Source organism: Equus przewalskii, chromosome 7, assembly GCF_037783145.1.
Source record: "Equus przewalskii isolate Varuska chromosome 7, EquPr2, whole genome shotgun sequence".
NCBI classification, from domain to species: domain Eukaryota; kingdom Metazoa; phylum Chordata; class Mammalia; order Perissodactyla; family Equidae; genus Equus; species Equus przewalskii.
In genome coordinates this window covers 23,952,628-23,976,277 of record NC_091837.1, presented here as the reverse complement: position 1 = coordinate 23,976,277, position 23,650 = coordinate 23,952,628, and the positions used below count along the sequence as shown (strand labels likewise).

Sequence of the window (23,650 nt, the reverse complement as noted above, 5' to 3'; positions counted from 1 at the left end):
GAAAATAGATCTTAGTGGTACTCAAGTACAATAAGGTGACAGAAGGCTAAAGAAGAGCCAGAATTATGCTACCTGGAATCTTTCTAACATTTTTTGCCTAGATATTCCCTTATGAATCCAGAGTGATGACAGCAACAGGACCCATCCAGATGAATTACCCAGGAGTTGGAGATGTTTGTGGAAGTATTGGTGTTCATGAATATTTTTGACAATGGAATGAAAAAAAGGAGGATAGGCTGCATGTATTTAATATTCAATTAACGTTTGTTAAGTAATCTACCATATGAGAGGCACAGGGAACTGAAATTGTTGCAAGTAAAGACAATGAGGACCATGTTTTGAAAAATAGCTGTGAGTGCTCGTATTCTGACAAATGGCTCTTTGGAGTTGGTGTAAGTAAATCCTGTAAGAACAAGGTAATAAACTGAGTAGAGAGATGTGGAACTGAATGAAAGTGTTGACAGGTGGCCCCATACTTAAGTTGGTGTTTTTTACATTTTAGTTTTACCTTTCTCATGTCTCCTTTTCTCTTCCTTTAACTTATTTTATTATTTTGTGTCATACTTTATAATGATTTCTGAAATATATAAATTTAGCACTACATGAATATGTTATTACCACCTCTTTCTTCAGCTTGTGGATTAACTGTAAGTTTATCAAAAGTGGTACAAAATTAACTTGAACTGTGAGAGAGGTGTCAGGTGACTTGCAGTTCTTAGAAGATTCTGTTTCTTCAGCTAGGTGATCTTTGGAGAACTCTGGCAATCTTTAAGCTAGACTACGATGCTGCTTTTTCCAATTTATATGAAAAATTAAGTAATGAACAATGGTTTTCTTAATTTCATTTTTCATTTATTGTGGGAGTTTTTTAGTTTAAGTCTTAGGCTCCTGCCACGGTATATTTAGAAAATTTAGACTTTGTACTGAACCTCAGTATTTTGTGGTATTCTATTAAGAACACCGCTATTTCCAGATGCTCTGGCCTCCTCAACACATTTGAGACACTGCTCCACCGTTTTAAGCTTACCCTTTGGAAGGACAGAGTCTGCTCTCTGGAGGATGGATTCTCTATTTCTTTCCACGTGGGAAAATGGCTTTCACTTCTTCTGTATGTTTATTTCTGGCAAGGCTGTATGGCCTTTTCCCCCTGGCTAATCTTTTCATTATTCCTGAGTCTTGGAATGGTCTGCTGGAGATGGTGGGATAAAGAAACAGAGGGACAATTTCAAAATCCCTCCCTGTCTTCCCAGGCATCAGCCTTAGTGACTTATCTCCCATGTGTATGGTTTATCCTGTTGCCTTTAAACCAGTCATTTAGTTGCTGCTGACAACAGATGGCTCCGGTCCCCTACCTTCTTCTCTCTAGTTTCTCTCACTTGTCATTACACTGATGTGAACAGTGGCTCTTCTGTGGCCTGTACCCTACACTGTGTTTGGTGAAGTCACACACATTTTCCCTGTGTTCAAGGGGCAAGCTTCGGGTAGGCCAGAACCTTAGGATGACCTTATGTGGCTTCATGTCACTCATCATCAGTTCACACTGACTGACCACTCATGTGCTTGCCAGATACTCTACCCTGGAGAAGATGCTCCTCCCTCCATCCTCCGAGGAATATTCTGCGTTTTCATTCAGTAGACTAACAAGTTTTCCAGATGTTAAAACTTGGGACAAGGCTCTTTCTTTCCTGGGTCTTACATTTTACATTATAGCCACTAGCCTGTTTCTAAGTCAAAGCCAATTTACTAAAGTTTAGGGGAAAAAATATCAGATTAGTAAGAAACTAATAGCTGACAATACAGTCGCATCCTTCACCTCTCTTTTCTCTCCTACAGTTTTTCCATCCAGTCTGCAGGCTGATCTTTCCATATGTTCTTAACACGCCATTCCTTCACTCTGCATTGGTTTACCTCAATCAGAAAGATGGAAGATGCTGCTTCAGTAAAATAATGCTCTCGCTCCCCTCTTTGTACTTGAAATGCTGCCTCCTGCCATACTGGCCTTAAATCTGCCGGTCGCTGACTCTCGGTTCCTTTCTTGTATCTTGAGACACACCTATTAAATTTTTATCTGTAACTCAATCTCTGTACTTTGCTTTGAGTTTGCGTGGGTATATTTTCAAACTCTTAGTGTAAGCTGTCAGTTTTACTGGGCAGGGCCTGTGCTGTAAGCAGGGCTTCTTTACACATTAGGTATCCCCTGTCAAATAGATATTTTAAGGGTCCTTTTGCTGTAAATGCTATTTTTTCCTTTTTTATCTTAAGAACAATTAGATTATTCAAAATTTTATGTTCAAGAGTTTACGTTTTTCTGATCTTTTCCTCACATATGTATTGTAATGAAGTAGGAAAGACGAAGGTTGCATACGCAGCCCGATTTGGGGTATTTGATTGGCAAGTGTCTTATCAATGCCAAGAGGAGAGCTACTTTATATTCTGCCTTAAACGTACATTCTACACCTGCACTGTCCAGTACAGTAGCCACAATCCGCGGATGGCTTTTGAGCACTTGAACTGTGCGAAGTCCAAGTTGTTATGTGCTATTAAGTATAAAATACACAATAGATTTCAAAGACCTAGTATGAAAAAAAGAATGTGAAATAGCTTAGTAATAATTTTTATATTGATTACATTTTGAAGTAATATTTTGGATTTACTGGGTTAAATAAAATGTTATTAGTTTCAGCTATTTTATTTTTTAAATGTGCTTACTAGAAAATTCAAAGTTATGCATATATCTCACGTTATACTTCTATTGGACAGCACTGTTCTAGAAAGTATAGTAGTGTCAACAAAGGTAATGATCTAATTTGTCTTACAGCTCTTATGTACCACCTACTGGAGGTGGTAATCGAACAGTTTACTCATAGCCTCATTGGCCTGCTTTTAAAAAGAGGCCCCAGAGTTGGGAAACCCTCTAATGCTGTTGTTTTCAGCAAATGCTTAGAGGGTGAAGTATAAATTACAGAATTGCATCATTTTATGGGTTCTTGTTTTGAGGTTGAGTCAGTTCAGAAGGGTTTTGAACTCTTACTATATATCACATGCTATCTTGGGTCCTTTGGATGCAAAGGCAAATTTCATCCCTGACCATGAGGAACTTAGTCATAGCATGCTATGCAAACAAAACACGAGTGAGTGTGATTCATCGTCCAATAATAGAAGACTGCACAGTGGCTGGAGTAGTCCAGGGGAGGGAGAGATGGGGCAGGAAGAGTAGTCAGGAGAAACCCCACGAGGAGTGATGCGTCTGCTTGTATTCTGTTAGAGTCATTTCCTGTGTCCCCCGAAGCCCTTATATATGGGAATGTGCTGCATGCAGCAGTGGAGTGTGCGCCTTGGGTGTATAAACAGCCCATATGTGGGAGATGAGGCATGACTGTGCACTTCCCATCAAACGACCTGAAGCTCAGTTCAGCTGGCATGCGAGATGTGTTTAAATTGGTCCCGGGCAGGCCTATCAGCTTAGTAATTGGGTTTTGATAGTCTTCTGTGAAGTTGAAATACTTGACCTTCCTTGTTTTACGCAGGAATTGGAGAAAATCTGTAAATGCTTGTCAATTTTATTTGTCTCTCTCAGTCTTTTCTGTATGTACAGAAATATGAATGTGAATGAAATTGAAAGAGGGGGAAAAATTGAATAACTTACATTTCTTTAGTGGAAATACTAGTCAATTTGGAAAGCCACCAGAGTATTGTGTAAGTGTTTTCAGTGGCTGAAGCAGATGAGCTCAGGTTTCAGTGTGTCTCCTGTGTTGGGGGTGGGGGAGAGCAAGTGACACAGCATACAACAGACACTTACATAACCATGACTTCAGGGGACAGGATTAAGCTGTGAATGAACCTCCCAAACTCAGGCGTATGATATTAGAACACAACATTTGAGTTTTTCTCTCAAGCTTGACTTGAAAATCAGCATCAGAAACATCTTTCAAACTAGCCTTTTCATTACTCTCAGAACTTCTTTCCACGTCCCTTCTGTTATTAAGTTCGTGGACTTTTAACGTTTTAGAATTGGAAGGGAGCTCAGACGTCTCGGAGTGCAGCTCTCTACAGGTAAGTCACTTAACCCGTCTACTGCTGGATTTCCTCTCAGTCACCCAGCGGGGCTAAGCCGAAGCCTGGGTTTCCAGAAGCCCCCTCTTCTGTACGTGCAACCTGTCTCTGGAGGCCCAGAGTTAAACTCCCTCTCCTGGCAGATTAAATTCATTGGAGATTCTTCAGCTCTCCTTTTGCCTCCCAACAGATTTTCCGGATTTGGTAAATAAAGGACTATTTTCGTTTTGCTGATGGGGCGAAATAGACTATAAAGGGACTGAGACCAAGTGTGGAGATGTGATTTGCCTCAGACGATACAGTGCCCTGCTGGAGGGTGCCAGGAGATGCTGAACCTGTTAGAGGCCCACCTTATCAGATGTGGGTTCTTCTTCACTGATGGCAGAGTACTCTTTGGCAAAGTGAGAGCCTCACTTTGAATCACTTTCACTTTTGAATCCTTGCCCTTTCATTTAGGGAGTTTCAACTTGGAATCTAAACAGTAGAACCACAAAAAGATGGAGTTAGAAATAGATCTTACTTAATCAGTATCCTCAGGTTATAGATCAGGATATTAAGGTCTGGGAGGGGTTACGTACCTGTTGAATGTCATCCGGCTGGGACAGAGTCCAGGTGTTCATTACCCAGTCTAACCTTTTTATACGTTTGTTTTTTAAAGCCACAAATTTTTTTATGACAGTAAACAAAAAACCTAAACAAAACCTTAAGAAATCAGACAAGAATTATGAAGAATATTATTCCTTTTCACTTGAACATAATTTGTACCATGCTTGTTTTTGGAAACTGCTTGTTTTGAGGAACCTCTTGTTTCTGTAAATTGCTTAAGCTTTTTTTAGGTTATGAGGGGTGAGGCAGAAGGTGGTGTTTGGATTTTACTAAAATAGCTTCTATAATAAAACTTTTTATTATCGGAAATTTCAGACAGACACAAAAGTAGAATGGTACCATCACCTATCTTGAACAGTTATCAACTCATCAGTCTTATATAAGTTTAAGTATGCTGTCATCAAACTTGTGTGTAATTTAGACATAATTTGCTCTTGCCAGTAAAATGTCTTTTTGCTTTTAAGGAAATACAATACTTTTATTTATTATTCATGTAATTGTGCTTTTTGCGGTAGGAAGCTTGTATCTCAGGTGCATAGAGTTTATTTAGGTGAGATGATTCCCAATCTCTAAGCAGAGTTTTTATCTTTATTAGGTAAGAAAAACTAGCTGCTGTAAGAAACCCCACTAATTTTGGTGACCTTAATGGATGCGAGTTTATTTTCAGTTATGGAAAAGTCCAGAGTGGGTATTTCCTGATAGGGGAATGGGGAGAAGTGATTCAGGATTCAGCCTTCTTCCACCTTGTGATCCCACATTCCTCAAATTATGCTTTCGAGGTTGCCCAGCTTGTCTCCATCAAGCCGTCGGAGGGGCTGAGAGGATGGGGGATTGTACATGGGAACATTTTATGGGCTAGCCCTAGAAGTGGCATACCTCCCACATAGAACTCAATCACATGGTCACACTGATCTGCAAAGGGAGCTGGGAAGTGGGGTCTGTGACTCCAGGAAGAAAAAGAAAAAGGCTTGGCGAACCTCTAGCCACTCTGCATGCTTATCCACTCCTCGTACTGGCCTTGTGCTGCATTTATGTTCCTGTGTAGAAAGCTGCACGGTAGAGTCTGCTTCAGTACTCTCTGGTTGAAGGCATTTTACTGTGGCTCAAAATCATTAAATTTTTTTCCTGCTTATGAAATTATACCTATTCATTAAATAAAATGTGAGAAACCCAAGAAGACACAAATATGGTATAAAAACTACCAATATAATCCCATAACCTGGAGATAATTATTATTAATCCTTTGCTACATTTTCTTCCAATTCAATTTTTTTTCTTAAGATTGGCACCTGAGCTAACAACTGTTGCCAATCTCCTTTTTTTTTCTTTCTGCTTTTTCTCCCCAAATGCCCCCAGTATATAGTTGTATATTTTAGTTGTGGGTCCTTCTAGTTGTAGTACATGGGACGCCGCCTCAACGTTGCCTAATGAGTGGTACCATGTCTGCGCCCGGGATCCAAACCAGAGAAACCCTGGGCTGCCGTAGCGGAGCACGCGAACTTAACCACTTGGCCACGGGGCCGGCCCCCAATTCAATAATTTTTAACCACTTAGAAATAATAAAATTTCACCAATTCTTATTCTGTGCTGGCTTGCAAACTGAAGCTCATAAGCAGGGGAAAACAACAACAATAACAACAATCTGACAACTGTACCTTTTCTTAGCAAAGATACACTGTTTGGAGCTCTGCTGAGGCTTTACACTTTGGGTGTTTCTGAACTGAACTTTCTGCTTACACATTGTAATCCTCTTCTTGGTAGAAAATATTGAGGCTGGCGAAGTTAAAGAAATATTAGAATGGCAAGGCAGGAATAACATTTTAAGTTTATGATTGACTTCCTACTCACTTTTCAGAATTCTTAAATATAGCTTAATTTTCCAGGAGGGAATACTAAGAAAAGGAGTTTGAAACAGAACTAACTTGCAAACTTGAAAAATGTAAAAAATACATTCTTCGTGGTGAGCTGAATACTTGGGTGGATGTGCTTCTCCCTGCTTACCTGCATTGCTTATAGTGGTCAGTAGTGGAGAAAGATGCTGCTAATCTTAGATGGGAGGACAGTTTCTTGGGAGAAGGTGCATTTCCTGAGTCATCAGCTCCAGATTCAGGGATACCAAACCTTCTGGTTTTTCTTTAAAGTGGTGAGGTTGCATCCTAGAGGCAGACCAACATCAGAATTCCTGTTTATGAGGTCATCATCATGACCTCACAGCCGAGGTCACTTAAAATGTTTGCCCAACTTCTGGCAGGATATGAGCTGAGGCCTGGTCCAATTCTACAGTCATCATGAGGTACTGTTTGTCTCATATTCCTAGATTTGGGTTGACTTTTCTGCAACTTCTGTAGATAAAAAGTAAAGAAGTTGTCATTAGGCCCTCTATATTTTACTGAAAAAGATTATATAATGAAAAGAAAATCATTGCTTTAAAATATCCTCTGGCAGGACGTTTAAAAACAGAAGACTGAGCAGTAGAGCAGAAATGTCTCACTGTGTGAATGGGTGTGTGGTCAACCAGTGGCTCTGTTTACTAGGTGATTTGATAGCAGTTTTCCTGTTCCCTGCAAATAAACATAGCATTTTTGTTCTAGGAAAATATATCTACCACACCAGGCAAGTAACAATCTGAAATGATTAGACTTTGTTATCAGTAGTATAAATTATTTATGACCCAGAAGCCTAAATTCAGATGTATCACAATTAAGAAGAAATATCCAGAAACCTGGTCTCTAAGGGTTAATACATATAATTTTCTTAAGGATTGCCCTCCTTTAAACTGTTAACCTAAAAAATAAAACACCCAGTTATTTTACCAGCAAAATGGATTTACTGGGGAACAGCAAAGAATTTCAGTTCGGAACAAGCAAGCTATAGCAAAAGCCACAGGCAAGTCCAAGAATCAAAGGAGAGGACCATTATTTTATAGGGAAAAAGGAGGAAATTGGGAGGAGTTGTTTTGAATGGAAGTCCATTGGAGAAGAGCAAGAGTTCAGGGTGGTGATGGTTTCTCATTGACTGAGTTGCTAGTGTGGTCCGTTTCTATTTGGGGTGCAATGTACGTTTCTTCCTATTGGGGTCTGTAATTGATGATTCTTCCTGTTGAGGACTTCTTTTTCTTGGGGTCTATTAATTGACAATCTTTCCTGTAATTGACCTCAAGTGACAGTGTGTGGCAGCTCCCTCTTTGGGCCCCTGGACTCCATTTTAAATGAAGTTTCCATTTATTAATTTTCACAAACAAAAACTTCAAAAACTCTGTGTTCCTCTGTGCTAGGAATGAGCACTTGATAAATTATCCCAATCCCATCTTTTATTTAAGTAGATACTGGATTCTCCTAAGTTTGATTCTAGAGTTAAGAGATTATGTGGCCAAAATTTTTTTGTTTTGTTTCGTTACTGCTTTTCCCCCCACAAAGCATGTCAGTATCAGAAAGACTCAATATCCACTTTTTGAAGTAGATTGCTCTTTTTGTTTCTTGAAAAAATTTTTTTTGTTTTAATAGACGTTATTTTTTAGAGCAATTTTAGTTTCACAGCAAAATTGAGTGGAAGATACAGAGATTTCCCATATACCCCCTGCTACCACACATGCATTAGACTGCTCTTTTTAAAGCATTGTCCCATGTGTTCCCCATTTTTTCCCCTCTGTAACAGTCACATGTCCCTATTTTCTTAAATATGTATGACCTAAAGTCTTAAAATATTTGCTTTCTTTGAAACTAAGAGCCCTTTATGGATTTCCTAGGTATGTTCCCTTTCAAATGTGTGTCTTTAACTGGGATGTATTTAAGACAGCTTTTAGAAATGAGACATCCTGTACATATATGTTGTAGAAACTTGAAATTACCAATTTAAGGTTAATTTTAGCTATGGGGACAGTATTTAATTGCTTTAGATCAGTGTCAGTAATTAAAGTAATTATTTCATTATCTCATTTCATTTCTGTGCTTTCAGAAATAGAACTGTGCTTTCATATATTCTTTGACAGGTAAAACAGAATTGAGTCTTTTGAATTCCCATTCTCTTTCATGGAAGGGGTATCAAGATGGGGTCTGAATGGTAGTGGTTGTTAGCAGATGGGGAATGATCCCTCAGGCATCTTGAAATGAACTCTGGTGGTTTCCTGGGGCAGCTGGAACAGTTGACGGCTCTTTGTGCTTTGCATAAAGTGTTAGATGGCACTGGCTTCACCTCCAAACTTGGGGTTCATCACTACAGTCGTGCTTTTTTTTTTTTCTTTCAAGAGCCTGATAACTAACCCATTGTTTTTTTACTACAAATAAATGTTTTCTTTATCTGCATGTTTTCAATATTCTTCCCTTTATGAGGCATATTCTAGGGGACTGCTTAGGAGTAACTGTAGTAAGTATATGTTCTATGTTTTGAGAAGGCTCTCATCTTGAACTGTATTCCCAACCTCAGAAAATTTGTTAGAACGGAAGACTGATTTTTATGTAATTTCCTGTTCAAGTAACGTGTAGTGAAAGAGGTTATATCTGAGAGGAAAGTGGGGCAGTTGGATTCTTAGAAATAACTGGCTAGTATTTGTGGTGCATACTGTGTACTGGCATTGTTCTAATCACTTGAAGCCTCTCCAGACGCTACTGTTTTCCAGTATCTAACACACTAGACAAATGTGTCCCAAACCTTAGCTTCCCAGAGGGTGGAGCACATGTTTGTGTTGGGTGGAAGGAGAATAGCGCTACTTTCTGGAATCCTAACTTTGAGTAAAGCTAACATTCTCAAGGCATATAAAGCACACTTCTGTTTAGGAAATACTGAACAGGGTAGGTCTTCTAAGGTTATTTGCTTCCCTGAAATAAATGTCTTGCCCTTTTAAATTTGTTATTTAAATCAGATCTCAGAGTTAAATCACAAACTAGGATATTAATGTAGTTCAAAATTTTTGCTTATTTCAGGCCTCGCTTTTTTGTCTCTTAAAATAATCCTGTAGCTTACACAGAAAAAAAACACAAAAAACTGTTCCTCTAGTGTTGATGTTTAGCAACAAAACTTCCTGTTTTTAGGCAGAAACCTTTTAATGAGAAGGAAGAGAGTCAGAAAGGATGTGCCACTGAACCATCCATGCCTGGAGCCCTTCTCCCTGGTACAGAGTTGGTGCTTGGAAGTAGATCGCTGTCCCTGCTTCTCCCGTTTGAGAATGTACAAGCAATATAGTAGCTATTTTTGACTGTTCAGAACATTTTTCAAGTGGTTCTTGGCTTGAAAAAATATTATAACTATGGCATCAATCAATGGTGTAAATATAGGATTCTGGGGGTTAGTGTATAGTATATGTTGCAACCTTATAGTTTGGAAAGCAAGATTATAAAGTAATGTGACTGACTTTTAAAAATAAATGGAAAAAATACACCAGATCTTAAATTCTTTCATCTAGAGAGGTGTCATTCATTTATTACAGTGATACTGCCGTTAATAATTTTTGGAACTCTTGGAATTACCCTATGTGTCTTGGATAAATTTTTGCTGTGTTCAATAGTTACACGTCATTGTATTTTTGGTTCAAATTATGGAGACAGCTAGTAGTGTTTTAGAGGCAAGTCTAATGAAGACCTTTGAGAGATTGAGATGGTCACTGCCATCTTGGGTCACCACTAAAGGGCAATTTATAAACTGCCTCTGAAAGAGGAGTTAAAAAATATTTTGACCAAAGCAGTATTATTTAAATAAACTTACGGTTTCCTCAGGTGATCACTTTGAAGGACACTGTTCATTTGGCAAGTAGATTGTCCCTGGATGGAGGAGGTTCTAGAACAGTGCTGTCCAGTAGGACTTTCTGTGATAATGGAAATTATTCTACATGTTGCACTGTGGCTTTTGAGCACTCGAAAAGTGGCTGCTGTGACTGAAGAACTGAATTTTTAATTTTATTTTAAAAGAATTTAAACAGTGCATGTGGCTTAGTGGCTACCATATTGGAGAGTGTAGATCTAGAATATTTGCCTTTCAGCCTAACTTGAAGACTGGGGTGAGCAGTTTATGATAAGTTTATGATAAGAGACCAAAAGTTATCAAGGCAGAGTAGGTCATGGAATATCTGGTCCCCCTCCCCTCCCGTTGTGCACAGAGTAGGAGAAAAGCCTGGAATTTGTCATTTGTGTTCAGTGCTATCTAATCTTTAGAGGGCTCCAGTTTATCCTTGCTAAAGTGTTATCCAAAGGGTTTTAGATGAGAACCTTCCTTTGTATTTACAGTTTAATCATCAACTTTTGATGCTCATGGCTCTTCTTCCCTGAAATTTAAGACCTGCCCTGTAGCCCCCATGAATACTGTTACCTGGAGGGAGTGAAGACTTGAATGCCAACCTTTGGTTTAAATCTTTACTTGATGCTGGTGGTTAGGTTAAGATAACGGAAACAAGCAAATAAAGTAAATAATAGGCTTAAAGGAGAAACTCTAGACGTCTTTCATTTTGTACCGGTAGAATCTTGAAGTAAAAGAGGCTTTTCCTTTGAGGTGTAAGACAAGTAAAAACAGATCACAGCAAAGGTCTTAGGTGGAGCTTTAAGATTCTTTAGTCTTCTTTCAGTCTACTTTTCTAAGTTGATTTCTTACAAAAATCTTCTGATGTTAGCCAAACTGAGCTCCTCATTGTCTTATTTACACGCTTTATTCCTTTCCTTCTCATCTCCTTCCCTGAAATCTTTTCTGTCTGCCTTTTTAGAAATCCTGACTTCCAACACCTGCACAACGCTGTTACTTTTCCCTGAGCCCTGCTCAAATCCTGCCTCTCCCCTGAAGCCTTTTCTTTCTGCCCGAGTCCATCCTCCCATCTTCCAAAACACTTTCAGGTATTTCTCATAAGTTGCATCACATTCTTAGTTATTTTTCATATGTATGGGTCTTCCCTCCCCAACTACCTTATAAATTCCTTGAGCTTAGGGCTGTGTCATATATTTTTCTGTCACCTGTAGCAAGTACCAAGTATATAACTTTTAAAAATACTGGATACACCCCAACTAGTTTGTAGAGTCATTTAAACAATGGAGACTTTTTATCTCATTCATTTTATTTAGTGCGCATTGTTTATAAAGTACTGTGGGGAATATAACGATGACTAAAAGACAGTTTCTCCCCTCAGGGCATTTATAGTCTGGTGGGATCTATAGACTACACACGGTGCAGTGTGCCAGGTGCCAGAAAAGAGGTACAGACTCAGTACCGTGGGAAATTGAGCGATGGACACGTTTTCATCGGAGAGGATTGCAGAAGGTTTTGTGGGGAGGGTGAGTGATGCCTGCGTTTGCCCTTGAGTAAGGTTTCAGCAGATCAAGATAACTAGACTTGGAAAGGGTGTTCAAGGCCAAATGAACAAGCTGAAACAAAAGCATAGAGGGGTGAAAGCGCCAAGGCTTCTGTAGTGGTATTTGGGAAATCAGTCATGTGGGTGATTCGTGTGCATGTAATTGAGAAAATGAACCTCAGGTAACTTTTCTTATCAGTCGTTTAGCAGTGGTTCTGAAACTTCAGCATCAGAATCACCAGAAGGACTTGAATACAGATAGCTGGGCCCACCCCCAGATTTTGTTTCAGTAGGTTTGGGGAGGGACCCTGCTAATTTGCACTTCTAACAGGTTCCCAGGTGATGTGGATGCTGCTACCCATTTTGAGAACCACTGAGTAGAGCACCAGTCCATCTGATAACTGGCTTAGAGAAATGCCTGTTTTACATGTAGAAATACCCCCAATGTTAATGCATAATTGTGTTCTTGTTGCTTTATGTACAGACCTCTGGTCTTTCCACAGATTGTAAATTCAGGCTGCTTATGTCACTCAACCCCTAGCACAATGCTGTAACAATGGTAATACAGTGGTAAATACTGTGTTTGCTAAATCTATAAATCTATAGATTTACAGTGCATCCAAATCTATAAATATCTGAACTAGAAGTACATGCTTCTGGAAGCCCTTATGAAATGGGAGTTTTAAACCTTTGTGACTCAAAATGTAAAGAAAAATTAATATAGCAGCAATTCTCAAACTTTTTTCCTCAGGACCCCTTTAGAGTCTTACAAATTATTGAGGTCTCCAAAGAGCTTTTGTTTATGTAGGTTTTATCTGTTGATGTTTACCATATTAGAAATGAAAACGGAAAGTATTTATTAGTTCATCAGAAATTATAATAAACCCATTATGTGTTACATAAATTTTTAATGAAGAATATTTTCTAAAATAAAAAATTTAATGAGAAGATGGCCTTGCTTTACATTTTTGCAAATCTCCGTAATGTCTGGCTTTAGCAGAAGACAAGTGCTGCCTTTCCTCTCTAGGGATACATTGTTTTGGTTGAAGTACGTGAAGAAAATTGGCCTCACACAGATGAATAGGAAAGGAAGGGAAAAGAGTATTTTAAGAGCATTTTCAGAATTATGGATTTTCTTCTTTGCTACTACTTAAAGACTTGGTAGGTGGTTATTTCTTGAAGGTGGAATCTGAAACTATATGAATGAACTTTTATTGTTACATAAAAATCCGTTGTTCTAATTTGTGCTTTGAATGAATCCTTTAGCCATGAATGCTTTTGTAACATTATGCACCATTAGTTGGGAAATGTTGATTCACCGAGTTATGAGATATTCCAAATACTGGCACATTTCATTATACAGTATCAAAAACTGCATTTGTTAATATCATTGATCTCATCAGAAAAGTCTTTAGCATTGAGAAGCTTCAAGCTCACAGTGAAGGATATGTTTTCCAAAATTCTCATTTTCTCTTGAAAGCTTAGATTTTATCATTGTTAACAAATAGTTGTTTTCCTTAAAGTGACAGGCTCACATAGTTCATTTTCAGGAAAATGTCTGCTGGATACCCAAGTCTAAGTAACCATAGTTAGTAATTTTTTCAAGTGAAAATGGTGTTCCATGGACAAAGTGGTTGTCTGAGCCTGCAGTTACACGTTTGCTTGTCTTTGAGACGGTCCCGGTCCACGGCGCGCAGAAGTGCTTCACGTGTGCTTCCCATTTTGGTACTCAGGGTGTTAAAAAGGTGTGTATTCATGGTTGAAATTTAGTAAAATTATTCGTTTTTCTGCTTCATCAAGTGCTTCATCACATTATTGTGTGAAAGTGGCTTTTTTTTTTTTCCTGCAAGTACTGGTGGCAGAGAATACAAGCTTCCATTGCCTTGATCTAGCACCTACAGTTTTTACCTGCTGTTGCTTTTGTACCGCGAGTGTCAATGTCAACATAGTAGAAAAAGGCAAATACCGTCTTAGTAATATTATGAAATCAGTTTTGCCTCCCTGCAAGGGTCTTGGGAGCACATGGACCACGCTTTGAGAACCACTGTGTGATAGTAGTGAAAGTCAGGGTGGGCAGGACAGGGTACCTCTGCATCACTCCTGCTTTAGAGACCGTACCCTCAGCTTTCATAAGCTCAGAAACTTTTTTCTTTTTACCCCTTTACCCAGAGATTAGACTCCTGAATCATACTATCAAATTTAGAGATTGCACTTTATAAAATATGACTTTGTGTATTTATAATGAGAGAAATGCCAAAAGACAGCATTCTCTTTGGTCACTCTTGGAAACCTAAACCATAATCTGAGCACAGAATTTTGGAGCATTGTCTCCAGTGTCCTTAATGCCGATTTTCATCCAGCTTTGCAAATTTGACTCACCCTTTTTCATAACAGGAATGTACCTGTTCCATAGACTTTATATTTCTTTCCAGAGAACCTTTTTTCAGTGTACGTAAAATAAACATTTTCTTTTAACTCCCTTTTTCAAGACTTCTTGGGTTATACTTTTTAGTTACATACCACCTTTCTTCATTTTGGTGTGTTTTCATGTTAAATAATTTTTATACATATGAAATAAGTGTGTGTATGCAGTATATAAATCTGCCGTTTAACAAGATCCCCAGGAATTTGTATGTACATAATGAACAATGAAACAAATACCCGTATACACCCTGCCCAACTCAAAAAATTGAACATTACCATTATGTTGGATTTCAATGTGGTTTTTATAACTGATTATTACAAAACAGCATTGTTTTTTGTTAGATTTTAGGTTCATTATGTTTTGGTTGCTTCATAAATGCACTTTTTTTAGTATACTACCTCTTAATTATGATATAGGACAGATAATTTTATACTTAACTATTCATCCCTGTACTGCTGGTTTCATCTGCTAATTGAGCCCAGTTCTTTACTCCTTCTTGTCTTCCCAAACTCTTTAACTCTGCCTTCTGCAATTCAAGTTGGTGATTATCAGTCTTCTCTCTGTATCACCAACCTCTTCTCTGAACATTCTCCTTCCCTTCTTGCCTTATCTAGAACTTGGCTGGCCCTTGAAGACACTATTTTGCCTGCAGCCCTCTCAAGGTTCTACCACAGAGCCAGGAGAGTGTGGAGGTGACAACATTGTTCGATGCTTTAGAGTACTGCTCAGGTCTTCAAAAATGCCAGCTCCTCTGAAGTTCTATGACCTGACATCCTTCCTGTGGCTGATATCCACTGACCTCAGTCTCTTTCCTTCATTCCTTTTAACTTCTGCTTCCTCCTGGCCATCAACATCTCCACTACCACTCCCTTTATTTGTAGGTTCCCAAAGTCCTACCAGTAACCCCTTCAGTGCCCAGGCCTCTGAGTTCCATCCCCATAGTCAGAGCCTTCACGCTTCTCACTCTAACCACCACCTCTTATCCGTCAACCCCTTGCTACTAAAAGAAAGGGATGTCCTCAAAATGGCGGCGTTAATCACTCCTGGGACTGTTAGAAAGCAGAATCTGAGGCCCCACGCCAGCCCTACTGAGTCAGAATCTGCAGCTTAACCAGATCCTAGGAGATTTGTATGCACGTGTGAATATCCAGAGTCCTCACTGTAGCAGTCCTTCATCCTGTTGAGGCCTCTCCTCCCTTGGCCTCACCACTTTCTCGCCATCAGACCTGCTCTATCTTCCCTTCTTACCCATCTCAGATTCCTGGCCCATTTCAATCACTCCTTTAAAACACTCCTTTAAAATTGCCATCAGCTCCCTTCTTTTTCCCTTCCATTTAATTTAATTGCCAAAATTTTGATGTGGTTGAACTTTGCTACCTACTTTTCTTGTACCTGTGCTTGAGCAGAAGCTTGTTATCAGAGTGAAAATGAGGGGAGGCTGGTTTCACTTTAAATTCGTGACCACAAACCTCACAAATACTTTGGGCTGCTTGGCTTTCTTACTATGTTTTCCTAATAAGCTCCTGTTTCTTTGCTCAAAGACAGATATTTTGTGTGTTCAACTCTCTCTCTCAGCCTCCCAGAGGGTTCTCCCTCCTGTTTCCCCACTGGGTGATAAGAAAATGGAAGTATCTTTTGCATAGTAGTTTCTCAGGAAATATTTGTTGAATGAATGAATGACCATCTTGTGGGAAGGTTTCCTTCAGAGAGCTCATCTATTAGGCAAAGCACTGGCTCCCCAAAGTGCCACCACTTCTTTAACTGAGTGACCTTGGGAAAGCCACTTAACCTCTCAGACCTTTCTCATAGTCCATGACTGGGCATGATGGTAATCATTCACCTACCTTCACAGTGATTTTGAGACTCAAGGCAGTTCTGTATTTGCGCTTTGTGAACTCTTGGTGTTGCACAAATGCAGTTCATTTTAGTGATACTAGCACTAATGTTTTGGATTGTGGTGTGTGGTCTCTCCAAGTTTGAATGTTAGATTTAGTGGAAAGAACTTGGTCTCTGGAGTCACACTTGTATTCGCATTTCTGCTTCTTGGCCAGATGACTTTAGGCAGCAGGTCATTTAACAGATGAGGAAATACACGTGTTAATTTCTGAGATGTTCCTTCGCTTAAGGACAAAGAATAATTGTAGCTAATCCATAGTATTGAAAGGCTCAAATGGGATAATAATATGCATAAAAAGTATTTCTAAATTATAACCTTGTGTGTTATGGTCCTTACATTTTGAAAAGGGGGAGGAAGAAGGGTAGTTTGTCTTATTTGAGGTCCAAAACTCTTGATTCCGTGAGCACAAGCATCAAAAATTAAAATATGCTCAGTGTATAGTGAGGCGAGAACATCTTTTTTTTCTTTTGCATGTATTTTGGAATTGATTAGTTTCAACGTAACATTCACTGACCTTGAAACATTATGCAGAAATGTTGTTTCTTGGTCATTACATTTTGTGGGTAACCATGACCAAGACTTTGATCTTTTGTTTCTCAGTGAATTGATTTTTTAGAGCAAGCCTGACATGCCATTCATTAATAATGCATGAAGAAGAATCTTAAATTGGAAGATTTAGAAAACCAACATTGGTGTTGTTTCTCCTAATTCTTTTACTGAGACAAACTAGACTTTTCTCCTTCATTAAATCTTGGTCACAGTTCCCTGCTTTCGGATTCAAGTAACTCAGATGGACTGAGAGCCTGAAGCAGGAAGATTAGACAACAGAAGTCATAGATTTTGAGTTTGTGACCATTCTTAGGTTCCTAATAAGCACTTGCCTCTGTTTCTTAGGCTGAGGCTTTTAGATGGTCAGATTTTTGTGTGCTTAGGTTTGAAACTGGCTGAGGCTTGCCTAGTTGCTTATTGTGGTAGTTTTCAAAATTTCTCTTTAGGGAGGAGTGCTTGACCTGAGCCCAAGAATTCGCAGTGAAATATTTTAAGAAATACTTCATCCTCTCTTCTTGCCCTCGTAATAGCTTTTCCAGGACTATTGTGCCCCCTCTGTCTGTTCTCTTCTTACCTACCTGACCCTTGTCACTTTATGGTGTTGGAGCAGAGTGAAGAGTAGGCGAGACATTACAAGACCCCACGGTAATTTCTGTGCTTAGCCTATCCCCATCCTCAAACTTTTTGGACATGTAAATAGCTTTTCTCAGCTGAGTTTAGAGGGGACTCAGCCAGTCCCTTCTATCTGTCTAAGGCAGTAGCAAGAGCAAGTAATTTTGCTTGCAACTTACAGGCTGTGTATGGTGAGGGTCTGACAGTAAAGCAAGTGGTTTCAAACCTGACTCTGGATCAGAACCACTTGACCTGGCACACAGACTCCCACACCCACTGCCCCCGTCGTGGCAGTGATAATGATGGTGGTAGTAGTCAGCAGTATATTAATAGTCAGGATTGGCAACTACTGTCTTCAGGTACACGGCAGTTCTTTCTCTGCTAATCACAGTCTGCCCCTAGACCACGCAGTTTACCTTTGGCATTTTTTTAAACACCTTGTTTAAAAGGTGCTTGGGGGCCGGCTCTGTGGCCGAGTGGTTAAGTTCACGTGCTCCGCTTCAGTGGCCCAGGGTTTCGCCGGTTCAGATCCTGGGCACGGACGTGGCACTGCTCAAAAGGCCATGCTGAGGCGGTGTCCCACATGGTGCAACTAGAAGGACCCACAACTACAATATACCACTATGTACCAAGGGGCTTTGGGGAGAAAAAGGAAAAATAAAACCTTTAAAAAAAAAAGGTGCTTGGACCCTCTTAGGAACTGTGGGGAGCCTGCAGAGTGAGTATAATGAGGCAACTGTCTTGGTTTGGTTTCCGTTCAGTCTGATTATCTTTGAGTAGAAAAACTTACGTGGCTGTATTCGTTTGCTAGGGCTGCCATAACGAATTACCACAAACTGGGTGGCTTAAAACAGCAGAAGTTTGTTCTCTCGCAATTCTGGAGGCCAGAGGCCCAAAAGCAAGAGGCCAGTGGGATTGGTTCTCTCTGGAGCTCTGAGAGAATCCGTCTCATCCTCTCTCCTAGTTTCACCTTTAGACACATCACTGCAGCCTCTGCCTCCATCTTGACATGACCTCTCCTCTGTGTGTTCTCCTCTTCTAATAAGGACACTTGTCATTGGATTTAGGGCCTGCCCAGGTAATCCAAGATGATCTCATCTCAAGATCCTTAACTGATTTACATCTGCAAAGACTCTTTTTCCGAATAAGGTCACATTCTCACATTTGCAGGTTCCAGATGGACATATGTTTGGGGAGGCCACTGATCAACCCACTACAGGGACCATAGCAGGCTCCTCTGTCAACCCTGGCCAGATCGTTTGCTGATGCTTGGCATTGCTCTTCAGAGAGGGTGAGAGTGAGGTCTGTGCTTCACCATGCCGGCTGTACTAGTGGAGAAAAATGCAAACACAGTCATTTGAGAGAGTCAGTAAATGGCATTTTTCTCTTTGAATTGTTCTGTTTTTATGTCTAGAAATATCTTATCATATGCTAAAATCCCAAGGTCTTCCTCCTCACTTAAAAAGAATATGACAGGATACTATTTTGCTTGAGCCCAGAAATTATAGATTCATACCTGGTCTTGAGTAAATCAGAAGTTTATTGTGTTTCTGTAGACAAAACAAAGATAATTTTCTTTCAGCACTTTCCAGATATGGCTTTTTCTTATGGAGTTTGAGCTCTTCTCTAGTTTAACATTTATATGATTTTATATTGAGTATTGCATAATTCTGTGGATTTAAAAAAATGCACAGTTAATATAGGCTTGTGGTTATAAAACTTAAGCAATATAGAAGTGTATGAAGTAGAAACTGAAAACTCCTTTCTCTTCCTCCCATTAAGTTAGATGCACATTGTTTCTGGACCCGCTTCTATGGATTGTGTGGTTTTTTAGGCACTATACAGAGCTGGTGTTATTAGATACTATGAAAAAAAGTAAATAGATTGCTAGTCTTAGCTACTTGTCTTTAGAATAGTAAATTGCTTTTAAATCCATTTGAGCAGCATCTTCATGTTTTGTTCTATTTTGGGTTTTTTTGGTGAGGAAATTGGCCCTGAGCTACCATCCATTGCCAATCTTCCTCTTTTTATTGCTTGAGGAAGATTAGCTCTGAGCTGACCTCTGTGCCAGTCTTCCTCTACTCTGTATGTGGGATGCTGCCACAGCATGGCTGATGAGGGGAGGAGGTCTGTGCCTGGGATCCAAACCTGCGAACCTGGGCTACTAAAGCAGAGCATGCAGAACTTGAACTACTCGGCCATGTGGCTGGCCCCCTGTTGTTTTTAATATGTAAAGTTTTCTAAGTACCTAGGTTCAGTGTGGAGATGGTTTATTATCATATATAAGGGAAATTTTAGTCTGTGAAAACTACTTTTATTTTTTATTATTTATTTTTTTCCTTTTTCTCCCCAAAGCCCCCCAGTACATAGTTGTATATTTTTAGTTGTGGGTCCTTCTAGTTGTGGCATGTGGGACGCTGCCTCAGCATGGCCTGATGAGTGGTGCCATGTCTGTGCCCAGGATCTGAACCAGCGAAACACCCTGGGCCACCGAAGCGGAGCGCGCAAACTTAACCACTTGGCCATTGGGCTGGCCCTGAAAGCTACTTTAATAATAACTGTTGTTTCTACTTTCTTTCTCCTATAGATTCTAAACTCTTTTTATATTTTTCTATTTGCAGATTTAACCCAGAGACTGACTTCACCATAGAAACACCCACAGTTGTATCAATGGTTTGGGAAAGATAGTGGCAACAGGCAAAGGAAAACAGCTCTGAGAAACTGAGACAATGAGTTTGCTGAAACCAAGTGGGCTTAAGGCCCCTACCAAGATCCTTAAGCCTGGGAGCACAACCTTGAAGACGCCAGCTGCCGGTAGTGCTTTGTGTTTTTCCTTAATAGCAAATAAATTATACTGCTATTTGAAGACTTTAACCTGAAAACTTTAAAAAGACCATCTTAAAAAAACTTCATATTCTTGAAAATATTTGGAAAAGTTTTAATTAAAAGACATAGATTTTTACATATAGAAGTCTTAGTCAATGAAGAGTTTACTTTTTTGTAGGTTATCTTTTTAATTTAACTTAGTTGATTTAGTGTAAGGTCCTAAAATAATTGTCAAGTTAAGTAACTTCGGTATTTGATCCCTACAGTGTTAAGGTATTTCTTTCAGCTTTTACCCCATGTATTTTCCTGAACTCATCAGGACCTTTCTCCTTGGGGTTTAGGGACATGTAGAGAAAAAAAAGACTAGTCTGGCTTAAAAAATTTATTGACACTAATTGACCTGAGAGTCGGCCATTGGCGTCAATGGAGCAGGTGGTGCCATGGTTCAAGTCTGACTCGTGAGGGAACGCTTCCCCATTCTACAGATGAACCCAGCCCCTTCATCATCTTCAGCAACCTATTCCTCATCTGTTTTCCATCTCTTCCCCAACAGTACTTGGCACACATTAGATTTTTTTTTAAGAGTAAGGCAGCTTATTAATACTAAAACTTATATGCTTAAAAGGAAATAATTGTCAAGGAATTTGAGGCGCTTTTATAAAGATTGTTTTTCAGAAATTCATGCTTAAAGCATCCTGTGAAGAAGATGTACAAAGTTAGAACAGACTCTGAAAAACCAAATGGGCTGACCCTGTCCTTGGCAGGTTATTATTTGTTCTCAGAGTGTTTACTCTTCTTCTAAAAACAAAACAAAAAAACTTCCACACGTGGAAACTCCACAGTTTCCCTTTCTGTGTGGGGTAAAGAGATGTTCAGCACCATCTCTAGTCTGGCTAGACCACTCTGCTTCATCGTTGGCTCTGTCTGTTGATCAGGCCTTAGGCCGGACAAGTGTCACCTCCTCCAGGAGACCCTTCCTGACTGCTCTGCCCAAGGGAACTGTCTCCTCCACAACACTTAGACCACCTGAAATCACCTGGTGTGTCTCTTGACTGACTTTCTCCCCACCTTTAGACTCTGAGCTCTATAAGGGTATGGACTGTGCTGTCCTGCTTTGTCTCCAACAAAGAGCAATGCCTGGGACTAGTTCCTGAGTGGTAGGAGCTCAAAAAATGTGTGCAGCATGAATAAATACATTATCTCATTTAAAAACCCTCAAGATAGATAATACTTTCCCCTTACAGATAAAGGAATTCTACTCAGAGAGGTCGTGTAACATCCTAAGATCACGATATGTCTAGTAAATGGTAGAGCAACTAAGAATGTGGGCTTTCTTTGCCAATTCACACTAAATGTTTAATACATCCTTTCTGGGTGAATGCATGAATGCATTTCCAGTGTAAATATCACATTTCTGGCAAAATTTAACTCTGTCTTTACCATAGAGTAGAGATTGCACAAAGTCGTCTTACCTTAACAGGGAGTTTGACCAGATGCTATCTTTTTTTCCTTGCTGTGATTTCCATTTCTGCTGGCAAAGGAACAGGGTTTATTTGGTAGTCTTAGGATGCTGATGGTAGGGCCTGCAGCACTGAATCCCCTCTTCCATCAAGCCTAATTGTGAATCTGTGGTTAGATGGTCCAGGTCTTGTCAGCTTTTATTGACCACTCAAATGTGGCAATAGAGCCCATCTCAGTGGATCTGAATGGGTATTTGCTCATGATGTGCAGGGTCAGGGGTGGAGTAAAGAATGAAATCAGACTTATATTAGAAACTCTGAGAAAAGGACTAGTTTTTTTCATTTTGACTTCTTCCAATCTTAACTGCAAATAAGAATTAAATCTCACCAGCTCATGGAGTTTCAACAGCATTGAAAATGGTAGTGATGGATCAAATACTTTTTGCCTCCTTGCTAAAGAAAAAGAGAAGAAAGAAGAAGGAAAAACAGAACGTCTCTCGAGGAGTCGTGGCTGTTCCTGTTGTTTTTGGCTTTCTCTGGTTTATTTTGTTTTAAGTTAGGTGTTAGCTGCTTAAATGTGAAATGGAGTCTCTTCTGATCCTTGCTTCTGTTTTCAGTTGCAGCTCCAGTAGAAAAAGTAATATCCAGTGAAAAAGCATCCAGCAGTCCATCTTCTGAGACACAAGAAGAGTTCGTGGATGACTTTCGAGTTGGGGAGCGAGTTTGGGTCAATGGAAATAAGCCTGGGTTTATCCAGTTTCTGGGAGAAACCCAGTTTGCACCAGGCCAGTGGGCCGGGATTGTTTTAGATGAACCCATAGGCAAGAATGATGGTTCAGTGGCAGGAGTTCGGTATTTCCAGTGTGAGCCTTTAAAGGGCATATTCACCCGACCTTCAAAGTTGACAAGGAAGGTGCAGGCAGAAGATGAAGCTAACGGCCTGCAGACAACTCATGCTTCCAGAGCAACTTCGCCTTTGTCCACTTCTGCAGCCAGCATGATGTCCTCCACCTCAGCCACGCCCTCAAATATTCCCCATAAATCATCCCAGCCAGCACCAAAGGAACCTTCAGCTACATCTCAGATCAGCAACCTTACGAAAACTGCCAGTGAATCTATCTCCAACCTTTCGGAGGCTGGCTCAATCAAGAAAGGAGAAAGAGAGCTCAAAATTGGAGACAGAGTACTGGTGAGTCCAGAAACCTTCTAAGGTCATTATGTTGAACTCTGAGATATAATCACTGATGAGTGATTCAAATACATGCAGGCTCAGAGTCTGTTCTGGAGAGATGACCACTCATTTATAGAGAAATTAATCAGTTTTTCTAGTTGCTCAGTGTATGTGTAAACATGGAATAAAGTAGAAACTGGCTATGTAGTTTGAACATGGTATGAACAGAGGTTTGCAATGGTAGCAATTTTTCTCATTGATGAAAATTTAAAGCTTTACTATTTCACTCTTTCAGCACTTTAGACAGTTCAGTTCAAGGCATGAAGTTTGTCAGAAATCTTTAACCCTGTGCTCTTTCAGTTTCCTTCTATCTGTTCAACAGCTGTAAAATTCCCTTGGACCTGGTGGCTTCCAGTAATATAATAGGAAAACAGAGTAGCTGTTGGTCCTAAGAGTGTACCATGTGTCTTATTTAATGTGTCAACAGTGTTACGGAGAAACCCCCGTAGAACTGATACGGAAATGGAGGCTCTCGAAAGTGGTCACTTGTCCAAGTTTTGCAACCTGAAGAGTGGTGTATCTGCAGTTTAAATTTAGGTATTTTTACTTGAGAGCCTGTTGTGTAGAGCTGATGATCGAGAGTATGATTTTACATTTGGAAGTATTCTGTATGATTTTGTTATCTTACAGATAAAGAAGCTTTAGCCCAGAGAAATGCAGTGACTACCTGCAGTCACTATAGTGAGTTCATGCAGGTTTTAGAGCTAGAGCTTGGGATTTCTGTCTG

At 39.7% G+C, this 23,650-nt stretch overlaps 1 protein-coding gene and 1 long non-coding RNA gene across 51 annotated transcripts in view; one reads left to right on the top strand and one right to left on the bottom strand.

Moving 5' to 3' along the window:
• The window catches only part of CLIP1 (CAP-Gly domain containing linker protein 1), a 114,251-nt gene that overhangs the window by 11,595 nt on the left and 79,006 nt on the right, over positions 1–23,650 (top strand). For 26 of the 50 annotated variants that reach the window (XM_070629134.1, XM_070629121.1, XM_070629105.1 and 23 more), the window contains exons 2-3: positions 20,028–20,220; positions 22,310–22,881. In XM_070629134.1, coding sequence (XP_070485235.1) covers positions 20,136–20,220; positions 22,310–22,881 — 657 coding nt within the window. In that variant the 5' untranslated portion in view covers positions 20,028–20,135. Of the gene's footprint in view, positions 1–3,320; positions 4,054–6,868; positions 6,953–11,344; positions 11,472–20,027; positions 20,221–22,309; positions 22,882–23,650 lie in introns of those variants that run through there. The other 24 variants (XM_070629135.1, XM_070629098.1, XM_070629127.1 and 21 more) reach the window with 7 other exon arrangements.
• LOC139084755 (uncharacterized) lies at positions 3,545–6,831 on the bottom strand. The gene is made up of 3 exons (XR_011542443.1): positions 6,661–6,831; positions 6,315–6,432; positions 3,545–4,527 (listed from the first exon to the last, which is right to left on the bottom strand). It is a non-coding gene; the product is annotated as an uncharacterized lncRNA (long non-coding RNA).